Raw genomic sequence first — 27520 nt, 5'->3', positions numbered from 1 at the left:
GGCCGTGGCTGCTATGTGAATTGCTTCATTTGATTAGCTAGGAAGCGATGTTTTGAAAAGTAGCTAGCGTGCGTCCAGCCACGCACGCCACGTGCTGTGTGGAATGGCCTTAAACATTGCATCAGGAAAACAAATTTCCAAAACTATGGGCCAGTTGCACGTACGGCTGTTAAATATGGACATTACCGCCGATTAACAAATCAGCGTTAGTTTTACGGATTCATTTCTGTTCCACAAAGATTGGTTAGTTTTTAATTCCAATTAAGTTTTCCGGTTAACTAACCAAGATTTTAACGGTTTCGCAATCCGACAACACTGTAATTTATCTGACAGTGATGTTATTAAAATTATTATCCTAAACAGATGACAAAAAAGTGAGGTCATGTTATTGCACAGAGAAGAGGAGAATGTTTTCCTACTTTGTGGTTATTGAAGCGGTGACTATTCATTACGCATGCATCATAAAAATGTTCTGTCTTTCGCCAGTGTCGTGCTATCTGCAAACGAACAAGATCAAATACTAACCTCAAAAATCAGAATCCAATTTTGAATGCTAATATCAGCTAAATACTCTTTCCTATTTTATTAACGGATGAAATTCATTAATATATTTAGCTCATACTTTGAATTCTGTAGGTTTTTTTTTACCTAAAACTAGTTTTGAAAGACAGCCATCAGTAGGTACCTAATCGTCGTTAGTTGGATTTAATTCCCCATGAATGGCCTGTTAATTTTTTTTTCGTCGATTAGTTTAATTGGCGTTATTGATTGAAATTTCTCAATATTAAAGTATAGCATTTTATCGCGTTTAAACATTAACCGACGTACGTGCAACTGGTGGAAAGTTTTTTTTCCTAAACAGATGTTTTTGAGATAATTTCTTTGAAGCAGCTGTTTCACATTCACCATATTATATACAGTTTATTAAATAAAATTAATTTTATTTTATTCAACCATTATTATATATAGTTTGTGGAAATGAAAATATTCATTAATTTTCAAAACAATAATATTATTATATTTATAATAAAAATATAATAATATATTTTATTTTATTATAATATATTAATAATAATCATTATTATTAAAAATATTTATCAATTATTATCAAAACAATATTATTGAGCTTGAGTGGTATCAGGTAGAAAGCAATAATAGAAACAGATGTTTCTTTTTTAATTTCGACCATATTATTTGGTGATTTTTTTATGAAATCGTAAGTACCAATAATGAAATTTGAACATCAATTCTGAAAAATCTAAAAGGGAAATTGGAATTTGGGCTTTTAGGTGCACGAGATTGATATTTTTATAATCTATGAGCAAAATTTGGAGATCCAAATCGTTCCCGTTTTTCTGGTATGCAATCAACAAGTTGACATGTTTTGATGCGAACAAACGAACAAACACAACCCTACTCTCTCTTATTATATAGAAAATTGCATTGACTTTTTTAATTTCCTTGCCCTATTACCATAGGTAAGGAAAGTATTGCTTAATAAAGGTTCCCCAATTTCTAAATTTCTATACGTTTTAAGGTCCCCTGAGTCCAAAAAAGTGGTTTTTGGGTATTGGTCTGTATGTGTGTGTGTGTGTGTGTGTGTGTGTGTGTGTGTGTGTGTGTGTTGTGTGTGTGTGTGTGTGTGTGTGTGTGTGTGTGTGTGTATGAGTGTATGTGCGTCTGTGTACAAGATATCTCATCTCCCAATTAACGGAATGACTTGAAATTTGGAACTTAAGGTCCTTACACTATAAGGATCCGACACGAACAATTTTGAAAAAATGCGATTCAAGATGGCGGCTTAAATGGCGAAAATGTTGTCAAAAACAGGTTACAGGTCAAGTCCCATATCTGTAAAAATTTCAGGAGCTCCGCCCCATCTATGCAAAGTTTGATTTTAGATTTCCAATTATCAGGTCTCATATATAATTTAAACAAAAAATTCCTAGTGGAAACGATTGAGCATGGACATCTCCTCAATTAATGTCCAGTAACATTTTCACCCAAAATGGAAAATAAGCTTGAAATTTGAGAAAATGTAATTATTCAATTGCAAACTGTCGGCAACTGTTGATTCTATTAAATCATCCACTATGAAGAGATAGCAGATCTCGTGTGTATCCAGCGTTATTGACCTGTCACCAGCTGGCTCAGATCTTCGACTTGAGATGCGCGTTTACACTAGCGTCAGATGATCAATTTAAATAACGGGAAGGAAAGTTGTGTGAGTGCGCCACACCAGATTTTTGCAAAAGCTCATCAAATTTCATTTATTTGTTTATCCGTTTTTATTTATATTCAAAAATGTTTCAATGAATATAAGTAGGCCTACATATTAATATTTTCACCGAATGAGCTAACTCTCATTTCATCGTGAGCGTCACGTGGAATAAATAACCTCTGAGTAACACAAGACCAGTTGACCCACGAGTATTTATAATCCAAACTGAGATAAGATTTGAATGGTAAAGTAATAATTAGCCTCATCAATGAATAATTATAGTGAATTGGATCCTTCTCAACTAACAAACTTCAAACTTGCACACTGCACTTAAGGATGTGTGGCTTTTAAGGCTAAAAATAAACTCTCTACTCGTGATATTTTTCAAATTTTTCCGATTTCTATATTATTAAGCTATCAAAATAAGTTTTTTTTCTCAGGAAAACATTTTTATCCAATCATTACTTTTTGAGATATGAGCACCTACAGTTCAAACTTTTTGGACAGAACATCTCGAATTCAGAGGATAGATTCTTCATGGTATTGTTGATCTAGTAAAACAAACATTTTCTGAAAAATCCATTTTCAAGATAGTTAATTCAATTCACTAAAAATTAGCCATAATATAAAGTTAAATAGAAAGTTATTCTTGGTAAATTGAATAAATTCTTCAATAATTGATATTTTCAGAAAATTTTTGTTTTAGTAGATCAAATAGTTTTATTCTCAAGATGGAGAATCCATCCTCTAAATATCATGGATTTATATCTTACCGAATTTGAAATGTTCTGTCCCAAAAATTCAAACTTCAGGCGCTCATATATCAAAAAGTAATGATCGGAAAGAAATGTCTTCCTGAGAAATTTTTTTTCATTTTGATAGCTTAGTGATATACAAATCGAGAAACTTTGAAAAATATCATGAGGAGAAAGTTTATTTTCAGCCTTTGCACACCCTTAATTGACTTGTTACCATCCCCATAAGACCACATGTAGGCAAATCTTGTTTTATATAACTTAGGGTCTTCCAGTGAAACTCCACTTCCACTTGGGTCTTCCACTTGAGATTCCATTAGGTTATTGATTACTCAAGAAATTTATTTCTCCGATTCAATGATCATAAATATGAAGTAAAAATGTTGGTATTCATGGTATAATACGTTAATAATTTATTTTTTGTTACATCTGCTAAAAAAATGTTCTTCATTGGTATCCTTGCATTTTCAAGTTTTCCATGACATTAAGCAGCATATAGACTAGGTATTCAATCAAATTCATACCGAATTCGTTGTTTTTAAGCTGCGATAGTTATTATTCCTGAGTTCAGGAGCCTAGTTAATGATTTTTTTTCCAGGCAGCATCATTTTCGGAGGGAGAGATCCGTTTCCGCCCCCGCATCAAAGATTCAACAAACTGCAACGTTTGCAACCTTATTCTTTGAGGCTATTTCAGAAAAAGAGTTTTTCTAAACACTACAACCAGAGCTATTGCGGCCTGGAAAAATAAACTAAAATAAAAGACATTCAGCAGATGTTTCATTCAAGAAATTACTTTTCCACCAATTGTACAGTGGATGGCAACCTTTGTACTCCATAATTTATAAACGTTTAATCAAAAATATGAATGTTCTTGAATAATATAGTCACCTATTGAAATTATAACGTTTTAACGAAATACCCTACTATGTTATTGAATAATATACAGAGTGGGTCATATGTATGGGAACCCTTCAATAAATTGGAGACTGTTATGGATATAATACTGTAACTTTCAGGATAAGTTATTGGTCAAATACTCAACCTCTTGACGTACAACTGAATTTCAACCCCTCATAAAAGGGGGATTTAGCGGTTGTAACTCAAATATTTTGAACATAAACACCCATTGTGTCGTACATAATTTTAAAGGCCTTTCCAAAACGAGAAATATGACATCAATAGGAATGTTATATGATACTTTTATCCATAATGGCGGCTGACTGAAGTTTTAGTTTTTAAAGAAATAATTGATAAATTTCAATCAGCCGTCATTTTGGATAAAAGTATCATATAACATTCCTATTGATGTCATCTCTCTCGTTTTGGAATGGCCTTCAAAATTATGTATCACACAATGGGTGTCTACATTCAAAATATTTGAGTTACAACCCCTCATTTCTTTAAAAACTAAAACTTCAATCAGCCGCCATTTTTGATACAAGTATCATAGAAAAGTTTTATCGATGCCATCTTTCTTGCTTTAAAAGGGCCTTTAAAATGATGTACTACACAATGAGTGTTTACATTTAAAATCTTTGAGTTACAACCCTTAAGTGGCCCCCCTATGAGGGGTTGAAATTCAGATGTACGTCAAAAGGTACAGTATTTGACCAATAACTTATCCTGGAAGTTACAGTATTATATCTAAAACAGTCTCCAACTAATTGAAGGGCTCCCATACATGACTCACTCTGTATAATAGAAAATTTTGACTTGGCATTCTTAGAAAGTAGGCCTATAAAAATCGATGACTTCGAATCATAGGATGAATGACTGACTGTTGAGCAAATAGGCGAGTTCACAAAAGCGAGTGTCCGCAAAGTTGCCTCTATTCAGGTAATATACAGAGTGGGTCATATGTATGGGAACCCTTCAATAAATTGGAGACTGTTATGGATATAATACTGTAACTTCCAGGATAAGTTATTGGTCAAATACTGTACCTTTTGACGTACATCTGAATTTCAACCCCTCATAGGGGGTGACTTAAGGGTTGTAACTCAAAGATTTTAAATGTAGACACTCATTGTGTAGTAGATCATTTTAAAGGCCCTTGTAAAACAAGAAAGATGGCATCGAAAAAACTTTTCTATGATACTTGTATCAAAAATGGTGGCTGATTGAAGTTTTAGTTTTTAAAGAAATTAGGGGTTATAACTCAAATATTTTGAATGTAGACACCCATTGATTATTATTGATTGTACAGCGTTGGATTTTCAACTTTAGCTGTGCGACTTACTACAATATGGATGCTTCGACCCCTGATAACTTGGAAGCAGAGCTTTTCACTGCTCTCAATATTATTGATGTGTAGTTTTGAAACACTCAAAAAATAATACTTTTCATTCTTAGAATAGAATAGAATAGAATAGAATGTTTATTTCGCCAAATTTTTACATAATAGTTACAAAACATGAATGATTTCTCTAACAATTTTACCGATAGCTTCAAGGTCAGCTTGGGTTAGCGATAGCGAAAGTGAAGCACTGCTACTCTTACCGTCCGAAGCTTGTTGAGATATATTTTCTTCGTTGGAATGTTCAAAGAATAGTATTCATCTAACTGCATGTTATAGATACAACAGATATTCGCAGATAGTATTTTAATAACAAATTCAACTTTCAAGAAGATTGAAAAGGATTTTATTCTTACTGTTTCAGGTTTTTACTGGGTCGATGGATTTTCCCTCCATGGTTTTGTCCTGTAGTGATGACCATGCAGCATGTTTCAGTGATTGTGTCTGTTTACACGCTAATGGCTATTGGCATTGACAGGTTAGTACAAGTAATTAATGTATATTCTTCGATAATAGAACTAATCATACAAAATTTAAAATAGGTCTCATTTAGAAAAGTTGTGCTTCTAGTTGACATGCCTGCTCCTCCCTACTTTCATGAATATTGAGATGCATCCCCACTCAATTTACTTTGATAATTATTCCAAAATCTGAAAGACTGAATGTCAAACCTGGTTTTCGGGCGAAGCTTGTTCTCAATAAATTTCAAATTGATCCCTTCGCATGCACAACTATGAGGGACTGATTAATTATCCACCAGAAACCAAGAGAACAATGGGTGGTTCAACCTATTGTATGAGATCAACTTATCATGTCAGCCTTTAACAGGTTACCTGCAAGTCAGAGTTGATATCTTCATTTAGAATCAGATTGATCATAATCCTTCATCACTGATGGAACGTTGCTTTCTCTGAGAAAAGAGCCTGAGGTTTGCAAAAACGGTTTCCAGATCCGATTACAACATTCTATTGGATCGCCAACGGTCCCAACTCTATTCAACATGCAACTTCAGAATGGTTTCAACCAATGGACGGATAGATTGAGGAACATTTTTCAGGCCATATTCGATATTCAATGCTCATTTTCAAATTATCATTTTTCGGAAGCATATCGATTGTTGAAGACTAATTTACTTTCGTGATACCTTTACTGGATATTTCTAAATACAATACTTCGTAATGAACATTCCATTCTCAATTGATTTGGTATTAATTATTCTGATCTCTATAAATTCTCTAAAAACCATCGAAAGCAGGGATAGGACTCTACTGAATATATTCAATGATTCCTTGAATAACTATAGCAATGAGAGGTTGAACATCTCAGCGCCTAATTAATATGTTTCTGCCCATTCATAAGTGGCTCAATATAGTGCAGATGCATACAAGGATATATTTAATTAACATTTCCTGAATTTCCTGCTTGATTAAAACCTTTTTTGCCAGTGTGTCGCCACGTGGTGAGCTAAATTTGAATGATATCAAGATGTTACATGAAAACGAAATAGCCTGTGCTACCAAGGAAGCATCCTATTTAGTGAAGCTTAATGAGTTTGGAAATTTCACCGTTGAGTCCTCCACATGAGCTTGATATTTATGCAGGCACTGAACATTTACATTGATGCATGCTTGGATGAGTTGCAAAGCAGTGAGAGGTTGAAGTAGCTTGGGGAGCATAAGAAGCATTTTCAAGCTCCAACCAAAGGCTTCAATTGACTGTTTTTCAACTTGTGACTGGAATTTCAAATCTTTCTGCAACTTGTATCCATCAATTGACACCTTTGGAATAGAGGACCTCATGGATAAAATGAATTGAAAGAATTAGTACATAAAAATTTGAGCGAAACATTTCATATTTCCAGCAGAGATGAAGTGTCAAGGATGTAATTATTGAATTCAAATAGAATAGTTTTGTTTTCATTGAGTACTACTAGAATTGGGTTCAGTTGAAATCGTTGATGTCCAAATCAGCTAGCATTTACTCATTCTCAAACAAATGAGATATTTTGCAAAACAATGTTTCATCATCTTAGATGATCTTTTCCTCGAAAACACATTTTTTATTCTCTACTCTCGAAATTTGGAATCATTAATCATTTACAGTCAGTGATATTATTTCCACTATTGGATGCATCCAAAAACTACTTGTCCGGAAATCAACAGATTGGAAATTGAAAAAAATGATATTAGTGAAACAAAATCAAATTCTTATTCTATCTTACAAATTAAACAAGTTCTGAAAATGTATTCAATTGAATGGACTTGTATGGTTAATATGGCTGGTTTACCAAATTTCCTATTAGAATGTGTTTCTATGTGGAATATCGGCTTCAAAAGATGCGGCTATCATATTGTCATGCACTGATATTCTGTACTTGGGCAGAATTTTTAATAATTCGTGGTGTGAATGCATAAGCTATTATGTACAGTAGTAGACTATACGTCTCTGTGTTAAAGAGAGGAGGAGAGAGAGCTGGAGAGAGAAAGAGGAAGAGAGTGATCACACAGAGTGAGAGAGTGATTATGAAGAGGAGTAAGAAAGGGTTCCATTTGAGAGTCAAAGTGGGTTCAGAAAAGTGCTCAAGCGTGTATGTTTTCAATAGCACTCTCAACAGAAGTATTTTTTTAATAGAGAAGTTCAGTGAGAAAATATTTTTCGAGAATTCTAGCATCAGCTACAAAATAGAGTAGCACATTCGGTAGAGTAGCACTCGTGCTAGTGACATGGAAAACTAGTGTCACATACGTGCTGCTTTTTACCAGTAAACCTTCAATGAAGGCATTGGTTGTATTTAAAGAATGAACAACACAAGGATAGTATATTAGCTGTACTATACACTATTCTTGTGACAACAAACACGAGCTGAAAATTCACTTGTTTGAAAAGAATCTATTAGATCAGTTGTTGGAGTTTTGTGATATTTATCATTTGAGGCTCAAATCGACTATCCACTCAATAAGCTTTATGAGGTCTCAATAAATTCCACTATTGATAATAGTCATTGAATTGATGAGGGTGTCGCGATATCTATTCAAAACCCTAGGCGTTTACCCGTTGCATGCATAAAATCTTTGATAATGGAATGTAGATTTCGCATCAACATCATCTTTACCTGCATCATTCCATTCAGAGACTATCGATACTCTTTTTCACAGTCCGCATTAGTATTAAATTATCCTACAATTCACCTTCATTCCATTATTTAGGCTAACTCTTTCTTCCATTAAACTTGGTGCACTATTAATTACAACGTATTTCTCGTAAGAGGTAGAGTAAGTGGCCATTCCAACACCAAAAAAAAGAAGAAAACATTATTCTTGTGTACAGACGTATACACTGTTCCACGATATACGCTATTCAGCAATACATCGCTTTCAAGGTAGCCCAATGGAGCATTAATAATTTATGCTACAGATAATAAAAAGGAAAACCTATTGGATCAGTTCCCAACCGATGGTGATAATTTAATATTTCTTTCTTCTATATGGCTCAGTCCTTTCTTTTATATGGCTCAGTTGACTTGAGTTACATCAACCAGCGTATTAACTTCGACCAGCGAAAAATTTCATTTTCTTTTATAATGTTGATCGATTGTTGCTACTTCAAGAGTAATAGCTCATCGTGGGAGTAAAAACGTGAATTTATCAAAATGTCTATAGCAAAATTGATGCAACAAGACCACAAACATAATGTTATGAGGTTTCATGTCAGATCGAAGATAACTAATAGCATTTTCAACAGAAAACAATAAATGAATATATATGGCAACCAATTAACGCTTCTCATGACTGTATTTGGGATACTTTGATGTACTTGGGAATACTTGAGAATATGTGAATTTTAATTATCATAAGACATCATTACTAAAAATCATGACATCGTGGAACAAAGTGTCAAAACTAGGGATTAGGGATGGGTATCGAAAGACAAAACATCGATGTTTTTTTCATCCTAACATCGATAAGTGAAAAACATCAAACAGTAAACATCGATGTTTTTGAACATCGTTTATCGCCCTACGTTTTTATGGATAGACATAAAAAAGGGGGTGTGCTTGCATAAATTGATACTATTGGTGCAGTCAATATATACATAAAAAAGGATGATACTATTAGTCCAGTCAATATAGACATAAAAAAGGGGGTGTGCTTGCATTTATATTGTAGTTCTGATTTTTTAATATATTATTTGGGTACATAAGAGGAGTCTAGAACCAATTTCTTCATGCAAGATTTCCTTGTGCTGGATACAGGATAGCCCAAAAATCTCGCATTTTCGGCTCATTTTCCAGTTTTCAGTTATTTCTGCCAAATCTCTCCCAGATTATAAAATTCTGAAAAAATGAGATCACTCGGAACTCTCTATCCCCAATGAGTACTTGGTTATTATTTTTAAAAATGATTGAAATTTGAAAAAAAAATCAATTTTGATGAATTTTAGTTCTTAATTAACAATATCTTCCGATTGTTACAATTAAGATGCATATTTCAAAATCCCTCTAGGCGTATTTTTGTGCTATACAATCTGAGATCAGGTAGAGCGCTCTATGTCATATAGATTTCCAGGTACACCTGACAACAATGCTCCTTGTATTGTGAAAAACACCTAATTTTCAGCTTCAACCATCATCACCATATACTTTGTCCTCACATTGATATTTTGCACAATGACATAATTTCATGGGTAAGAATCACCCGTTAGATGCACTTCATTTCAGTATTTCCTAGTAGAGGCACGGTTAAGGACACCTCAAAAATCAAAATTTCAAATATGAGCCACTTGATGCCCGATCTGTCTTGTCGGAAGGAACTCTTTCTCCTTCTGTGAACTCGCAAAACAAATAAGATTTTCACGACGATAGAAGTGCAGTAAAGAAGTAATATATAAAAAGGACAGCGTGCGATCGAAATCAGCTGTTTTCCCCCCCTCCCCCTCCCCCCCCACCACCCCATCAGCTGACCAGTGACGTCACTTGACCTTGCAGCTGTTCAGTGACGTCATCTAAGAGCTTTTCCCGCCTAATTTTCCCGCCATCTTTCCTAACCTCAATCAAATTTCCCTCCACATTTCTGTTCCCGCCACTTTTCCTAACCTCAAATAAAAGAAGTTCCCTCCATTTTCTTCCCGCCATAAGCTGCGCGTGCGCGCGCGCGCTCCAAGTATTGATTTTCACAGACATAATATGAAATAGGCTAGTGAAATTAAATAATTAGAAGTATAACCTCCAACTAGACTTACCTGAAAATCTTTTCTCCCGCCAATAAGTTGACTGGCGCGCACACACGCTCAGTGTCCAAGTATTGATTTTCACAGACATAATATGAAATAGGCTAGTGAAATTAAATAATTAGAAGTATAACCTCCAACTAGACTTACCTGAAAATCTTTTCTCCCGCCAATAAGTTGACTGGCGCGCACACACGCTCAGTGTCCAAGTATTGATTTTCACAGACATAATATGAAATAGGCTAGTGAAATTAAATAATTAGAAGTATAACCTCCAACTAGACTTACCTGAAAATCTTTTCTCCCGCCAATAAGTTGACTGGCGCGCACACACGCTCAGTGTCCAAGTATTGATTTTCACAGACACAATACATCTAATAGGTGCTATTTGAAATTTAATAGCTATTGATTTCCACCTCACCCCACCAGTATGGTTTGTGAGTGAACTCACACACTGAGAGTATTGATTAGCTGTACTGCAAGTTGCGTAATTTACCCCAATGTTTTTCTCACCTCTGTTATACTCACCTTTGTAGTTATTGATTGGCTAATAAGAAGCCGTATAAAAGGACGCTTGTCTGTCCTGCTGGCGCTCATGCCAGAGTATTGATTTTCACACACACTGTTTGTGTTGTATATGAAAATCAATACAGTGAGTGAAGATGGGTAAAGAAGAGTGAGAGAGAGAGACAAATAAAATAATATATATTTTGGTTAACACACACACACACACACACAATTGAGCATTTATTTAATTGGTACTACATAATCATTGTCAATTTTAACATTGATTCTGAGAGAGAGAGGAAAATAATATATATTTTGGTTAACACACACACACACAATTGAGCATTTTATTTAATTGGTACTACATAATCATTGTCAATTTTAACATTGATTCTGAGAGAGAGAGGAAAATAATATATATTTTGGTTAACACACACACACACAATTGAGCATTTTATTTAATTGGTACTACATAATCATTGTCAATTTTAACATTGATTCTGAGAGAGAGAGGAAAATAATATATATTTTGGTTAACACACACAAATCACATTTATTTATTTAATTGGTATTACACAATCATGCTCAATTTTAGCATTGATTTTTTTAAATAGCCATGCAAAGCATGGACAATCTGCAATGAACATCTATAGTTATGTCTATCGGCGCCAACACTATTCTGCTGTTGTGCAAGAGATTTTTGTATACATAGACGTATTTCCTCCATTAATGTAAGTAAATAATGTTCTTCACAATAGACATGTGAAATTGAGCTACTACATTTCTTTAACAGTCCATCAAGGTTTGGTGGTCTAAAATCAGAAGCATACTCACACGAAATATCAATAATTTGAATATAATCGTGAAGTACACCATCATCTAATTGTTTGTAAAGGAGATTCAGTATGTCAAACCCATAAACATAGATTTCTATTCTATTTCCTTGTCTTTTGGTTGGATTGAACAACCACCCTTCAATTGCATCAACAATAACATGTTTAAAACATCTGTAGGGTAGTAATTGCTGTTGGCCCATTAGACCACACTCCCCCCACCTCAGCCCGTGTTTTGTCACTAAACTATTGTTGGCATTCATTGTACTCGTTGTCAAACAGGTATTTGGATACGGTTGTTCAAAAAAATATTGCCTTGTCACTACACTTTGACATCCGCGATCTTCACTTGACTGAAGAAATACAAGTTCTTTAGCAACTAGTTCTCCATTATTGTCTTTAAATCCTTGAATGTCTATTATATAGATACTACTACTACTACAATTATTAGGAGAACTTCTAGATGCTGTATGTGCAGGTTCAATTGGAATTGCTGGTGATGATGGTGATGATGATGATGATGATGATGCGTCGTTCATCAAATTTGGAGAGGATGAATCTTCCATTGTGCTTTGTGCAGTCACTTTCGTAATCAATTTCTCCAACATTATAATCTGTAGAGAACAAGAAAAAAAAAACACACTGTTATTAACAATATAAAACTACTAACCTAAAAATACTCTCAACACACTTGGTATATGACTGTTGCTGGGAAGGGGGGGCTATTTAGATTTATTCCTTTGTTCTCGACTAAATATGACCTTGCGCACATGACTCATTTCCATTTATAGATCTTCATTAATCTGGATACATTAGTTCAGTTGTGAGTTGTGCTTCATACTGTCACGAAGAAGGAGAGGGGTGTTGTTTAGCATTATTAGACGACAACAAGGTGTACACCTTATCTCCATCACACTCTACATCACCCTCAATAGCTTGCAGTAGTGCTAACCAGTTCACTTTCAACAGCTTACCATCATCTTACGTAAAAAAAAAAAGATGTGTCGCTCGTATTGGGGAAAAATGTCTAATTGTTTGAGTCAAAATTGTTGCCAATACACAAGTGGTACAAGCTGGATTGTAGAAGTTGTGTTTGATTTCAACAATAAACATGTTAGAGAACCATTTGGTTCTGCAGAGAATTTCCTAGGCTTAATGAGCAATACTTTCTTTCATGCTACCAGCATTCTTGCTTTCAACAATGGCCAAGGATTAGTTATCGAATTTCCCACAAGTAGAACGTATTGTGAAATGGTAGAAGCCATTGACCCCGAACTACATGCTTGGCTTATTATAAATATTTACTCGATATAGTCTTATAAATATAAAGGTAATACCTATTTGTAAACCATTTTCATTTTTTGTGCGCTATTGGAGAAAAGAAGTGCTGGTGTTTCATAATGGAGAATAAGAGTAAAAACAGGATTGAAAATGAAAAAACTGTAATAGCCAAGGAACTACACAAACCGGCTTTGAAAAACTACCCTACAAGACAGGTGACATTAAAGGGTTTAAAAGATTTACTACAAGCCGACTTGGTTGAAATGATACCCTACTCGCGACACAACAAAGGCTACAAATACATTTTAACAATAATAAATTGTCTGAGCAAGTTTGCACACGCAGTACCAATTAAAAATAAATCTGCCAATGAGATAGTCGATGCGTTTATTCCTATACTCGATAGACATGGCAGCACACATAACCTTCAAACTGACAGTGGAAAAGAATTTATAAACTCCAAGTTTGCCAATCTAATGAAACGCTATAATATTAATCACTATACTAGCTATTCTGATAAGAAAGCCTCAATTATCGAAAGATTCAATAGGACATTAAAGCAGTCAATGTGGTCGATGTTTACCGAACGAGGCTCTTATAAGTGGATAGACATAATCGATAGCTTAGTTAACAAATACAATGGAAAGGTGCATAGAACAATTGGTATGCGGCCCGTCGAAGTAAATGAAAAACATGAGCAACTACTTTTGGATCAAATCGCCGAAAATCGTCGTAAATTCCGACAAAAACTGTCAACAAAGGTGGTAGTGCCAAATTTCTATCCAGGACACTGGCAGAAAATCGAGCCCGGTGACAGAGTTCGTATAAGCAAGTATAAAATGATATTTGACAAGGGCTACCTTCCGAATTGGACAAACGAACTGTTTACAGTCACACGTGTTAGACCAACACTCCCTGTAACCTACGAATTGGAAGACTACCGTAAACAACCTATAAAAGGAGGATTCTATGCTGAAGAGCTTTTAAAAACTACTGTGCCCGAAGTGTTTGAAATTGATAAAGTTATAAAGAGACAGGGTAATAAGTTGTTAGTCAGTTGGAAAGGTTATGATAATAGTTATAATTCTTGGATCAATCGTTCTGATTTGATCTGATAATGATGATGATGATAAGTGGAGGTGGAAAAAGTAGAAGAAGAAGAAATATTGAACTTGTTGAAACTAAACAAAAGCTACCAGTTATCGATTTTGATTGTATTGTCGGTAGAACTTTGAAACAACAACAGGTGGGAGGGAAAAACAAAAGACACAGTTCTCTATTTCCGAATCATGTGAGATGCATTATATGTGGACCATCAGGCTGTGGTAAAACAAACGTACTATTCAACATACTATTCAATCCAAATGGTATTCGTTTCTCACATATCTACTTATTTTCCAAAACAACATTTCAAGATAAATACAATTTTTTACGTGCCGTTATGAGTGGTCTTGCACCGCAACTCAGTTACACAGAGTGTGACTCAAGCGAAGAAATTCCCCCACCCCACGAACTGCCCCCCAACTCTATAATTATTTTTGACGATGTAATTTGTGAACAACAAGATGCTATACGACGTTACTTCACAACGGGAAGACACAGTAATGTGGACTGTTTTTATTTGGCACAAACCTACAGCCGTATACCAAAACAATTGATACGAGACAATGCTAATTTTCTAATCGTGTTCCAACAGGACCAGTTGAATACAAAACACTTGTTCAGAGATCATGTGTGCAGTGGTGATATGTCACTGGACGAATTCCAAACCATGTGCGATAATGTATGGTCGTCATCCGCGCATGCGTTTCTAGTTATTGACTGTACATCAGACAAGGATAATGGACGCTACAGACAAGGATTCGATGCATTTTTAGTCAGTGCACAACCGAAATAACTTCAGTCTAGTGCTAGTTATTGCAATGGAGGGGGGTGGAGCACTTGGTGCTGGTGTTGGTAACAGCAACATAAGTAAAAAGACTAGGGAAAAGAAGACGAAGAAGAAGAAGAAAGAGAAAAAGAACAGTAAAGTAAAGAATAAATTGACAACTACTACTGAGATAAGTAAGCTGAAACGTTATATAAAACAGAAACACAAATCACTTACTCAAGATTTATCTGCGAGCGACGAACAAAACACTAAACGAATGCAGCCGCTCTTGGATCCACTCAAGGATATTACAAATCTTATTCTCAACCGTAGCGATGACAACACTTCGTCAACATCAATACAGCATCATCATCAGCAATCACTATATCCTGAAACAAATTACTTTCATCAGCAACACTCTTCGTCTACACCGTTATCTCAATCCAGCCTTGGAAAACGGAAACACAGCTTATCATCATCTACTACTACTACTTCTCTTCTACCTTCGATTTTAGAGAAAAGTGACAGTGCAAAGGAGAGTGGAGTAGGAGGAGGAGGAGAGGAGGAGGAGGAGACAATAACGAACAAGTGAAAAAGGAAGAGAATAGGAGCGTGTCAGCTGCAGTTTCTTCAATAAAGAGACGTTTATTGCAAGACGATGATGATGATGTTAATAAAACTAGGGAGGAGGAGGAGGAGACAATAACGAACAAGTGAAAAAGGAAGAGAATAGGAGCGTGTCAGCTGCAGTTTCTTCAATTAAGAGACGTTTATTGCAAGACGATGATGATGATGTTAATAAAACTAGGGAGGAGGAGGAGGAGACAATAACGAACAAGTGAAAAAGGAAGAGAATAGGAGCGTGTCAGCTGCAGTTTCTTCAATAAAGAGACGTTTATTGCAAGACGATGATGATGATGTTAATAAAACTAGGGAGGAGGAGGAGGATGAAGAGGAAGAGGAGGAAACTACGTTACCTGTATCACAAACGACACTATCCGAAAATACTATATTGGGCAGTTATATTTTGAGATGGTTGAAAAAAGAAAAGGAGATTGATCAACATTTTGGACCAAGAATCAAACCATTTAGTGGAAAATATTTTCTGGGTAGCAAAGTAATGACATTCGACAATGATGGTAGTGAAATAATTCTAAGTAATCCTAAAAGAGATGAACAAACTGGAGAATTAGGTGTACGCAAGTTTACAGTTACACAAGGACTTTGCGAGCTGATTTTCATGAAAAATCCCTACATATTTCTAGTAACTGAAAAAGATAAACGCATTTACAGACGAATTCTTAATTGGACTAATGTTTATAGAAAAGGTTATCGTACCGATGGCAAAATTGCTAATTACAATCAAATCAAGTATAAGTCAATAATTAAAAAAATACTACAACTCGCCGATGAAGCTACTCCAAAGAAACCATCAACAACAACAGCTGTTGATGATGATGACCTGCTAAAAAAATCATTAACACCAGCAGCTCGTACACCATTGATGCAGCAGCAAAAGAAAGTACAAGGTCGAGGATTGAAAACTCTGTACAATATTGTTCCAGACAACAGTGACAATAATACATTCGTCGACTACATTTACTGGAATAACCCTAATGAGTTGGTTGATAGGCTCCATCTGCTTGATGAATCACACGCAGTTGGCAATACTGGTCATCAAAACGAAATCAATTCAATTTTAGAAGAACTAATTGAAAATGGATATATAGAGGGCATTGCACCGGCACCAATTTAAGTGACGCAGAGGAGGAGGAGGAGGAGACAATAACGAACAAGTGAAAAAGGAAGAGAATAGGAGCGTGTCAGCTGCAGTTTCTTCAATTAAGAGACGTTTATTGCAAGACGATGATGATGATGTTAATAAAACTAGGGAGGAGGAGGAGGAGGAGGAGGAGGAGGAGGAGAGGAGGAGGAGGAGGAGGAGGAGGATGAAGAGGAAGAGGAGGAAACTACGTTACCTGTATCACAAACGACACTATCCGAAAATACTATATTGGGCAGTTATATTTTGAGATGGTTGAAAAAAGAAAAGGAGATTGATCAACATTTTGGACCAAGAATCAAACCATTTAGTGGAAAATATTTTCTGGGTAGCAAAGTAATGACATTCGACAATGATGGTAGTGAAATAATTCTAAGTAATCCTAAAAGAGATGAACAAACTGGAGAATTAGGTGTACGCAAGTTTACAGTTACACAAGGACTTTGCGAGCTGATTTTCATGAAAAATCCCTACATATTTCTAGTAACTGAAAAAGATAAACGCATTTACAGACGAATTCTTAATTGGACTAATGTTTATAGAAAAGGTTATCGTACCGATGGCAAAATTGCTAATTACAATCAAATCAAGTATAAGTCAATAATTAAAAAAATACTACAACTCGCCGATGAAGCTACTCCAAAGAAACCATCAACAACAACAGCTGTTGATGATGATGACCTGCTAAAAAAATCATTAACACCAGCAGCTCGTACACCATTGATGCAGCAGCAAAAGAAAGTACAAGGTCGAGGATTGAAAACTCTGTACAATATTGTTCCAGACAACAGTGACAATAATACATTCGTCGACTACATTTACTGGAATAACCCTAATGAGTTGGTTGATAGGCTCCATCTGCTTGATGAATCACACGCAGTTGGCAATACTGGTCATCAAAACGAAATCAATTCAATTTTAGAAGAACTAATTGAAAATGGATATATAGAGGGCATTGCACCGGCACCAATTTAAGTGACGCAGAGGAGGAGGAGGAGGAGGAGGAGGAGGAGGAGGAAACTACGTTACCTGTATCACAAACGACACTATCCGAAAATACTATATTGGGCAGTTATATTTTGAGATGGTTGAAAAAAGAAAAGGAGATTGATCAACATTTTGGACCAAGAATCAAACCATTTAGTGGAAAATATTTTCTGGGTAGCAAAGTAATGACATTCGACAATGATGGTAGTGAAATAATTCTAAGTAATCCTAAAAGAGATGAACAAACTGGAGAATTAGGTGTACGCAAGTTTACAGTTACACAAGGACTTTGCGAGCTGATTTTCATGAAAAATCCCTACATATTTCTAGTAACTGAAAAAGATAAACGCATTTACAGACGAATTCTTAATTGGACTAATGTTTATAGAAAAGGTTATCGTACCGATGGCAAAATTGCTAATTACAATCAAATCAAGTATAAGTCAATAATTAAAAAAATACTACAACTCGCCGATGAAGCTACTCCAAAGAAACCATCAACAACAACAGCTGTTGATGATGATGACCTGCTAAAAAAATCATTAACACCAGCAGCTCGTACACCATTGATGCAGCAGCAAAAGAAAGTACAAGGTCGAGGATTGAAAACTCTGTACAATATTGTTCCAGACAACAGTGACAATAATACATTCGTCGACTACATTTACTGGAATAACCCTAATGAGTTGGTTGATAGGCTCCATCTGCTTGATGAATCACACGCAGTTGGCAATACTGGTCATCAAAACGAAATCAATTCAATTTTAGAAGAACTAATTGAAAATGGATATATAGAGGGCATTGCACCGGCACCAATTTAAGTGACGCAGAGGAGGAGGAGGAGGAGGAGGAGGAGGAGGAAAAATGTGATGGAAAGGGGTTTTAACAAAAAAGAAAAGGATGCGATTAGGTGGAAATGTGTTCAGTTGATTGGTGACTTTTATAGTGAAATGAGGTCTAGTCTAGCTCTTCAATATTATCGTTATTGTCGTAGCAACAACATCATCAGAAGAAGAAGTAACCAACTGTTAACAGAAATGGATCCTATTGGAAACATTAACATCCGTGGCAGACGAGTTACTAATGTTGGTAATCCGCGTAACAATAGAGACGCTATCAATGTAAATACGTGTAAACAGTTGATTGAGCAAGCAATTAAAGAATTTACATCTTCGCCATCAACGCAATTAACAGAAGAAGAGATGATTAAATCACTGTTGAATAGTGAAACACTAATGGAAAGAGTGAGAGAAATTACAGTGTCTGCGTTTGCAATTATTGCCGATGCAATTTCAAAGGAATTGTCACACGATACTGTACATCAAGAGCTTATAAAAGAAAGACTCATTAGCAGAATGCAATAAATACAGCACTTATCGAATGAAACAAACCATTTGATGGCTGTCTTTGGAAAGGGGAAGATATTGAGTACTTGTTCTTCTTCTTCTTCTTCAAGTGGTGGAGGAAAAAGTCACTCAAAAAAAGGACGTGGAATTCTGAGTGATATTTCTGGTGCAGTTGGAAGTGTTATAAATAAATCCATTGACTTATTACCTGTGGAACTCCACATACCAGGTAAAAAAAAAAAAAAATATTCTCAACAGTATAGTGCAAGATAAGCTGTAGTCAATCTAGATATAATAATAATTATGGCGATATGTTTTTTGTTTTTTTTTTAATTTGTAGGCTACTCGTACTGCGGACCAGGGACAAAATTAGCTAAAAGATTAGCAAGAAACGACCCGGGTGTAAATAAATTGGACGAAGCTTGCAAGAAGCACGATATTGCATACGCGAAAAGTAGCGACACTGCAAGCAGGGCAGTAGCTGATAGGGAGTTAGCAGAGCGTGCTTGGAGCAGAGTAACATCTTCAGACGCGGGTCTATTGGAAAAAGCAGCGGCATTAGCTGTAACCAATATTATGAAAGCAAAATCAACTTTTGGAGGCGGGATGAAAAGAAAAACAAGAAGAAGAAAAGCAAACAGACCAACAAAACTACACAGTACGATAAGGAGAAAACGGATGAGGGGCAGGGTAGTGTCAGGTCGAGGAATCTATTTGAGACGTCAACCGCAGTTACAGCCATACATGGTGAGAGGAAGAGGAGGAGGAGGAGTGGGGAGGAGGAGGAGCAGCAGAAGGAGAAAATGTCATCATCCACATTAAAAACTTCGATAATAGCCTTACCAGACAGAGCACTTAGCGAAGCTGATCTCTACAAGTATGCTTGTATTTTACGATTGAAAAATTTTCGTGGTGTCTTTATGCGTAATACATTACCTCTTTGTGGACCACGAAGTCAAGAGTGCGCGTGTATAAATCTCGATATACTAGGTGGACAAGGAACACATTGGGTGTGCTATGTGAAGAAGGGCAATGTTGTTCACTACTTTGACGCTTTTGGCAATCTTAGACCACCACACGAATTTATAGCCTACATGCGTCGTGGACAAACACCGGCCACAACAATAGAATACAATGTAGAACGTAAACAAGAGAATGTTTACTCACACATTTGTGGTCACTTATGTTTAAAATTTCTTGTAGATGAAATATATGGCACTCATTTTTTGTAATCTCAATATTATGTAAGTTTGCAAATGAATAACCACAATTTTATGTAAGTTTGAAAATGAATAAAATAAAGTGTGTGTGTGTTTAACTTAGTTTTTTTATCAACTTACCTATTCTTTAGAATAAGAGAGAGAGAGAGAGAGACTATCCTCACTCACTATTGATTTTCCGCAAATCTAGAATATAAAAACACAATGCATTAACAGGTGTTGTCATTGAGTGAGTCAACTTTGACATAACAAGATGCTTTGTTTTGGCGGGAATAAGCCTATTTTGGTAAGTGAGTTTTATCCGCCAATAGATACTAGAGATGATGAGGAAGGCAACAATGGAGGTTGGGAGCTAGGATTGCTCAGTTTTACATGCAATAACTCAATTCCAAATGTAGAAAATGGTTTCAACAATAGGTTGGAATTCTTGACCAAAAAACCAAAACAGAAACGAAGTAATAGTACTATTAATACTAATACTACTACTGCTAATCGAATGAAACAAACCATTTGATGGCTGTCTTTGGAAAGGGGAAGATATTGAGTACTTGTTCTTCTTCTTCTTCTTCAAGTGGTGGAGGAAAAAGTCACTCAAAAAAAGGACGTGGAATTCTGAGTGATATTTCTGGTGCAGTTGGAAGTGTTATAAATAAATCCATTGACTTATTACCTGTGGAACTCCACATACCAGGTAAAAAAAAAAAAAAAATATTCTCAACAGTATAGTGCAAGATAAGCTGTAGTCAATCTAGATATAATAATAATTATGGCGATATGTTTTTTGTTTTTTTTTTAATTTGTAGGCTACTCGTACTGCGGACCAGGGACAAAATTAGCTAAAAGATTAGCAAGAAACGACCCGGGTGTAAATAAATTGGACGAAGCTTGCAAGAAGCACGATATTGCATACGCGAAAAGTAGCGACACTGCAAGCAGGGCAGTAGCTGATAGGGAGTTAGCAGAGCGTGCTTGGAGCAGAGTAACATCTTCAGACGCGGGTCTATTGGAAAAAGCAGCGGCATTAGCTGTAACCAATATTATGAAAGCAAAATCAACTTTTGGAGGCGGGATGAAAAGAAAAACAAGAAGAAGAAAAGCAAACAGACCAACAAAACTACACAGTACGATAAGGAGAAAACGGATGAGGGGCAGGGTAGTGTCAGGTCGAGGAATCTATTTGAGACGTCAACCGCAGTTACAGCCATACATGGTGAGAGGAAGAGGAGGAGGAGGAGGAGTGGGGAGGAGGAGGAGCAGCAGAAGGAGAAAATGTCATCATCCACATTAAAAACTTCGATAATAGCCTTACCAGACAGAGCACTTAGCGAAGCTGATCTCTACAAGTATGCTTGTATTTTACGATTGAAAAATTTTCGTGGTGTCTTTATGCGTAATACATTACCTCTTTGTGGACCACGAAGTCAAGAGTGCGCGTGTATAAATCTCGATATACTAGGTGGACAAGGAACACATTGGGTGTGCTATGTGAAGAAGGGCAATGTTGTTCACTACTTTGACGCTTTTGGCAATCTTAGACCACCACACGAATTTATAGCCTACATGCGTCGTGGACAAACACCGGCCACAACAATAGAATACAATGTAGAACGTAAACAAGAGAATGTTTACTCACACATTTGTGGTCACTTATGTTTAAAATTTCTTGTAGATGAAATATATGGCACTCATTTTTTGTAATCTCAATATTATGTAAGTTTGCAAATGAATAACCACAATTTTATGTAAGTTTGAAAATGAATAAAATAAAGTGTGTGTGTGTTTAACTTAGTTTTTTATCAACTTACCTATTCTTTAGAATAAGAGAGAGAGAGACTATCCTCACTCACTATTGATTTTCCGCAAATCTAGAATATAAAAACACAATGCATTAACAGGTGTTGTCATTGAGTGTAGAATAAGAGAGAGAGAGAGAGAGACTATCCTCACTCACTATTGATTTTCCGCAAATCTAGAATATAAAAACACAATGCATTAACAGGTGTTGTCATTGAGTGAGTCAACTTTGACATAACAAGATGCTTTGTTTTGGCGGGAATAAGCCTATTTTGGTAAGTGAGTTTTATCCGCCAATAGATACTAGAGATGATGAGGAAGGCAACAATGGAGGTTGGGAGCTAGGATTGCTCAGTTTTACATGCAATAACTCAATTCCAAATGTAGAAAATGGTTTCAACAATAGGTTGGAATTCTTGACCAAAAAACCAAAACAGAAACGAAGTAATAGTACTATTAATACTAATACTACTGCTGCTAATCGAATAGAACTTACACATGACGAAATTCTCGGTATTGGCATGGTGGATAGTTATTCGCTGTGGAATCTACCTTCAAAAACATCACCGTCCATAGGTGGTGGTGGCGGTGGTGGTGGTGAGGAGAAGGAGAAGGGGGGAAAAAAGGAAAAAGTGACTAAGAATAAAGAACAAGATGAGATTAGCATAGGAGGAGGAGGAGAAGGAGAACAATGGCAAAGTATTTTTCTCCCAGAAGGCAGTTTCGAATTTCAAACAATAAAAGATTTATTAGAGTCTAGATTGAAAGAGCATGGTGTTAAATTAAATCTTGCACTAGATCCCTCCACAATGAAATGTTCTTTCAAATGTGATTGTCAATTAAGATTTTCGTCGGACGACTCAATAGGTAAACTGTTGGGAGTTAAAAGTAATAGAATTATAGAACCTAATTTAGAAGCAAAAAGTGACGTACCAATGAAATTGGATAGACCTAATGTTGTTCGTGTACTGTGTGATATTGTTCACGGTTCATACACAAACGGTGTACAGGATCATGTTCTCTACGAGTTTTACCCTATGATTGATCCTGGCTATAAAATAGCTATCGTAGCAAACACTGTAGTCTATTTGCCTGTGGACAGCAAACGCATAAGTTCTATTACATTGCAAATTGTAGACGAAAGTGGACGACTAGTTAATTTTCGCAACGAACAAATCAATATTACTCTTCATCTGAGAAAACAGCAATAATGGTACTATTGTTTGTTAAACGACTTGGTGGTAATTATAGGCGAGAAGAAGAAGAAGATTCTACACGACTATTGGATTTGCCAAATATTAATAATAATAATACAGGAACGACTAACAAAAACGTCATTCGTCTGCCAGACACTGCAGAGCTAACATCTAAAAGTATTAATTATCTACTAAACAGAGGACTACGTGTAATTAGTACAAAAAGAACAAAGTGAATAAGAAAAAAAATGTCAATTTTGGATGTAAGGAGAAGCGGACCGTTTTCAGACGACAGCATTACCTCTTATGATTTTCACACTCATGCACCCTACAATAGAAGTTTTGCAGCCAATGATGAGATAAAATTATGTGTGCAACAAACTGATTTATATACTCTCCCATCAGAGAGTTATCTTCACTTGGAATTTACACTTACCACAACAGATGGAAAGGCAATAAATACAGCAGCATGTGTACCAGGATTTTTCGCTTTTCTATTTTCTGAAATCCGTTATGAAATTAATGGAGCTGAGGTTGATAGTACTCGAAGTCCAGGCATAACTACACTTTTGAAAAATGCTGTCACTTTTGAAAAAGATGAACAGGAGAAAATGGAGAATTCCGGCTATTATTACGATTCTACCAACGGATTTAAACCATTTTCGGTGAATGGAACAGACACAAATATTCTCGATGTACCACTACGCTATCTGATGGGTTTTGCGGAAGACTATAGACGTATTATGCTGAATGTCAAACAAGAATTAGTGTTGAGACGAGCTGCCAACGATATTGATTGTCTTAATACCGACGGTAAAATCGATATTAAACACCTAGAGTGGAGGATACCGTACATTGAGGTTTCTGATGAAGCAAAACTTTCTCTATTGAAAATGGTCAGAGATGATACACCTATACAAATGTCATTCAGGCATTGGGAGCTTTATGAGTATCCGTCTGTACCAACAAGTACAAAGCATTCATGGAACGTGAAAACTGCATCACATATGGAAAAACCAAGGTATATTGTTGTTGCGTTGCAAACTGCAAGACGTGGTGTTACAACAAAGAATGCTTCTCATTTTGATAAGTGTAAAGTGAAAGATGTACGTGTTTATCTGAATACACGTTACTTTCCCTACGAAACTATTAATGGGGACGATTCTCGAATGTATAACATGTACACACAATTCAATGGAACCTATAATCACGGAGATACACGTGCCGGAATTCCACTCCTACCAAAGTCTGCTCTACAAAAGTTGCCGTTATTTGTTTTCGATTGTTCACGACAGACAGAAACGCTGAAAACCGGCAGTGTGGACATAAGGGTTGATTTTGAAGCCACTGAAAATATCCCTGAATCTACACGTGCCTATTGTCTCATGATCTACGATGTAATTAAAGAATACCGCCCCTTAACTGGAACGGTTCATTCGGTCTAATAAAGTAGTAGTAAGATTAAAAAACTTTAGAGATTATTTAAAAAATATAATGTGATTTGTAAACACAAACAATGTAATTGGAAAAAATTGTGTAACTTTGTGTGTTGTTAATAAAAAAAAAAGGGGGCTATAAAGCCGAAAATCTAATTGTCTTTTTTTATTTTGTCTAATCAGCTATTTAGTGTATGAAAAGTAGAAGGAGGTAAAGTGTGTTCAATTATATTATGATGTTGAATCCTATTTAACCAGGCCGCCCATTAGAGAAATTAGAATAGTGGGGTTCTTCTCCATTCATTAGATTTATAAGTGGCCAATCAGGGAAGCCTTCAGGCGTTAGAGGATAGGGCACATCCTCTTGGCGCTGTGGTTGTATTGGGGGTAATTCGAGCCTGTTGCGTGTAATATCTTCATCTTCTTCTTCATAATGGAAGATCGGCTGTCTATAGGTGGAGAATGAGGTATCATTAGGGCGGGAGGTGCTACCGCGACGTGTGTTGCCGCGACGTCTAGGGTGAAAGGAGGAGGAGGAGGAGGAGGCGGAGGGTGGGGTCATGCCGCGACCTCTAGGGTGGAAGATGGAGGCGGGGGGTGGGGTCATGCCGCGATATCTAGGGTGGAAGATGGAGTAGTCGGAGGAGAAGGATGAGCCGGTGAGTGAGGTCAAGCCGCGACCTCTAGGGTGGCAATATCTCTAGGGTGGGAGGTGGAAGTGTTAGATGGTGAATCGATTGAAGAAAAGAAAGGGGTGCCGGTTAAGTTTAATGGAACCACCTTTTGAACGGTATTTAAATATCGATTTTTCTCCCAGCAAGTGCCATTTAAGTCAACTTGCACTCCAACATCTTTTACCCTCTCTTCTTCTTCTTCTTCTTCTTCTTCTTCTTCTTCCACCACCACCAAATCATCTGCCTGTGCTCCGTCGTTTTCTTCTTCTTCTTCCACCACTACAATTTCGTTTAGTCTATTCATTTTCTTGAAGTTAACAGGCATAATTTGCATGCTAAGTGCATGCAGGGGACTAGGAGACATAAAAAGTTGTCAACTATCCTACACATTGAACACACACTAGTGACATGATGTCGATGGTCTGGCTCATCAGGGTCAACATCATCCAGACTATCTACATCATCATCATCATCGTCTTGTGTATTTTCTGTGAATAGCTGACTCCTTATTTGCACGTTTCTTCTTAAAAAGGACATAATTCTCCTCTCCTCAAAGCTATCGGTGTCTGGTGCTGAGGAAGTGGTGGAGGTGTGTGGTAGGTTGAATGGCGACGAAGGCAATGAATCAACATCATATAGTGATGTTGTTGTTCTATCACACCTGGTGTTTGGTGCTGAGGAAGTGGAGGTATGTGGTAGGTTAATTGGGGAGGAAGAAGGTCGGGGGCTGGAAGTCGGGGATGAAGGACGAGAGCTATAGGGAGGAGGTGGTCCATATGGAGGAGGTGGAGAATGTGAATAGGGTGGGAGGTTAGATGGTGCCTGCTCCTCTTCATTATTGTTCATGTCTGGAAAACGACATACACACACACACCTTCATCAAATGCAACACCAGCAAAAAATCAATAAAAGTTGATGACAGAGAGAGAGAGAGACTGGGTCAATGAGACACTTATTAGCAAAACAAAAGATCAATAAGATGACTTACTTTGTTTGGAGATGAAGAGAGTGATTGCTACTGATTGTTTGTACTTAAAGTGATCGCTCACACACACACAAAGTAGCCAAGTGGTTGTCTAAAGTGATCACTTACACACAAAGTAGTCGAGTGCTTTAAAGAGAAGAGATAACACATACACAAAGTAGCCTACTGCTCAAGAGAAGAAAGAAGAAATTGAATGTTTAACACCTTTTTATAAAATATTGCCATAGATGAGGTGGAGACAGGGGTGGGCGGGCGGGGCGCGGCAGCCAACGTCACCATCAATTAAAATTCTGTTGACGCGTACAGCTTTTTTAATTCTGTTGACATGTACACAGCTTTTTTTAATTCTGTTGTTGTGTGTTCAGCTTTTAATTCTGTTGACATGTACACAGCTTTTTTTAATTCTGTTGTTGTGTGTTCAGCTTTTAATTCTGATTACATGTACAACGTGTAATACCCATAATTGGTCGGGGTGTGTGCGTAATTATCGCTGCCTGTTGCCTGTTGCCAGTAAACGGATTGAGTTAATGCATTTAGCTGTGAGAGAGAGACAGATTATGCATCACGCAATATTTGACCCTTGTGATGACTTACAAGATTGTCTACTAATCATTATCCGCCCCCCTCCCCACCCCTTTTGTCCCTTGAGATGACTGGTCAACTAATCCCCTTCGACCCTCGCCATCCCACTACAGTTACCTCCTACACCCCACCACCCGCACTTTCTCCTGTTTTGTTAATCAATAAAAACAATTTCAAGATCAGCGGAAGAGTTTATTTGCCGCCTGAAAGCTTAGACAGAACACTTGTCTCTCACTCTCTGTGATTTACCAGCCAGCCAGCCAGCAGCCTGTGTGTGTTTTGAGAGAGAAGTTGACGTGTATAAGCAACTACCATTGTGATCACACACACACTAACAAGCCAGCCAGCCAGCAGCCTGTGTGTGCTATTATTTGATTGAGAGAGAATCTTTGTTAACAAAAACTTCTTCTTCTACTTAAAAGGTATGTTTCACAACTATTTGTAACTTCTTCTTCTTCTTCTCATTTCATTTATTGCAAAGTAAAAACCTCTAAAGAGAGAGACACACACAAACATATTTTTTGTT

The 27520-nt window shown here is 36.5% G+C and overlaps 2 protein-coding genes and 1 long non-coding RNA gene across 3 annotated transcripts in view; 2 read left to right on the top strand and 1 right to left on the bottom strand.

Moving 5' to 3' along the window:
* The window catches only part of LOC111046567 (RYamide receptor), a 121827-nt gene that overhangs the window by 40021 nt on the left and 54286 nt on the right, over positions 1-27520 (top strand). Inside the window, exon 4 of the mRNA XM_022332144.2 lies at positions 5639-5752. Within this exon, the coding sequence (XP_022187836.2) occupies positions 5639-5752 (114 nt within the window). The remainder of the gene's footprint in view (positions 1-5638; positions 5753-27520) is intronic.
* On the bottom strand, positions 11398-20804 carry LOC120349976. Its single transcript, XR_005570550.1, has 3 exons — positions 20448-20804; positions 15229-15380; positions 11398-12454 (listed from the first exon to the last, which is right to left on the bottom strand). It is a non-coding gene; the product is annotated as an uncharacterized LOC120349976 (long non-coding RNA).
* On the top strand, positions 18628-20421 carry LOC111050755. The gene is made up of 2 exons (XM_039421709.1): positions 18628-19336; positions 19448-20421. The coding sequence occupies exons 1-2, from the start codon at positions 19159-19161 to the stop codon at positions 19927-19929; spliced, it is 660 nt and encodes a 219-aa protein (XP_039277643.1). The 5' UTR covers positions 18628-19158; the 3' UTR covers positions 19930-20421.

Source organism: Nilaparvata lugens, chromosome 2, assembly GCF_014356525.2.
Source record: "Nilaparvata lugens isolate BPH chromosome 2, ASM1435652v1, whole genome shotgun sequence".
Lineage (NCBI taxonomy): Eukaryota > Metazoa > Arthropoda > Insecta > Hemiptera > Delphacidae > Nilaparvata > Nilaparvata lugens.
This window is presented reverse-complemented; position numbering and strand designations above follow the sequence as displayed.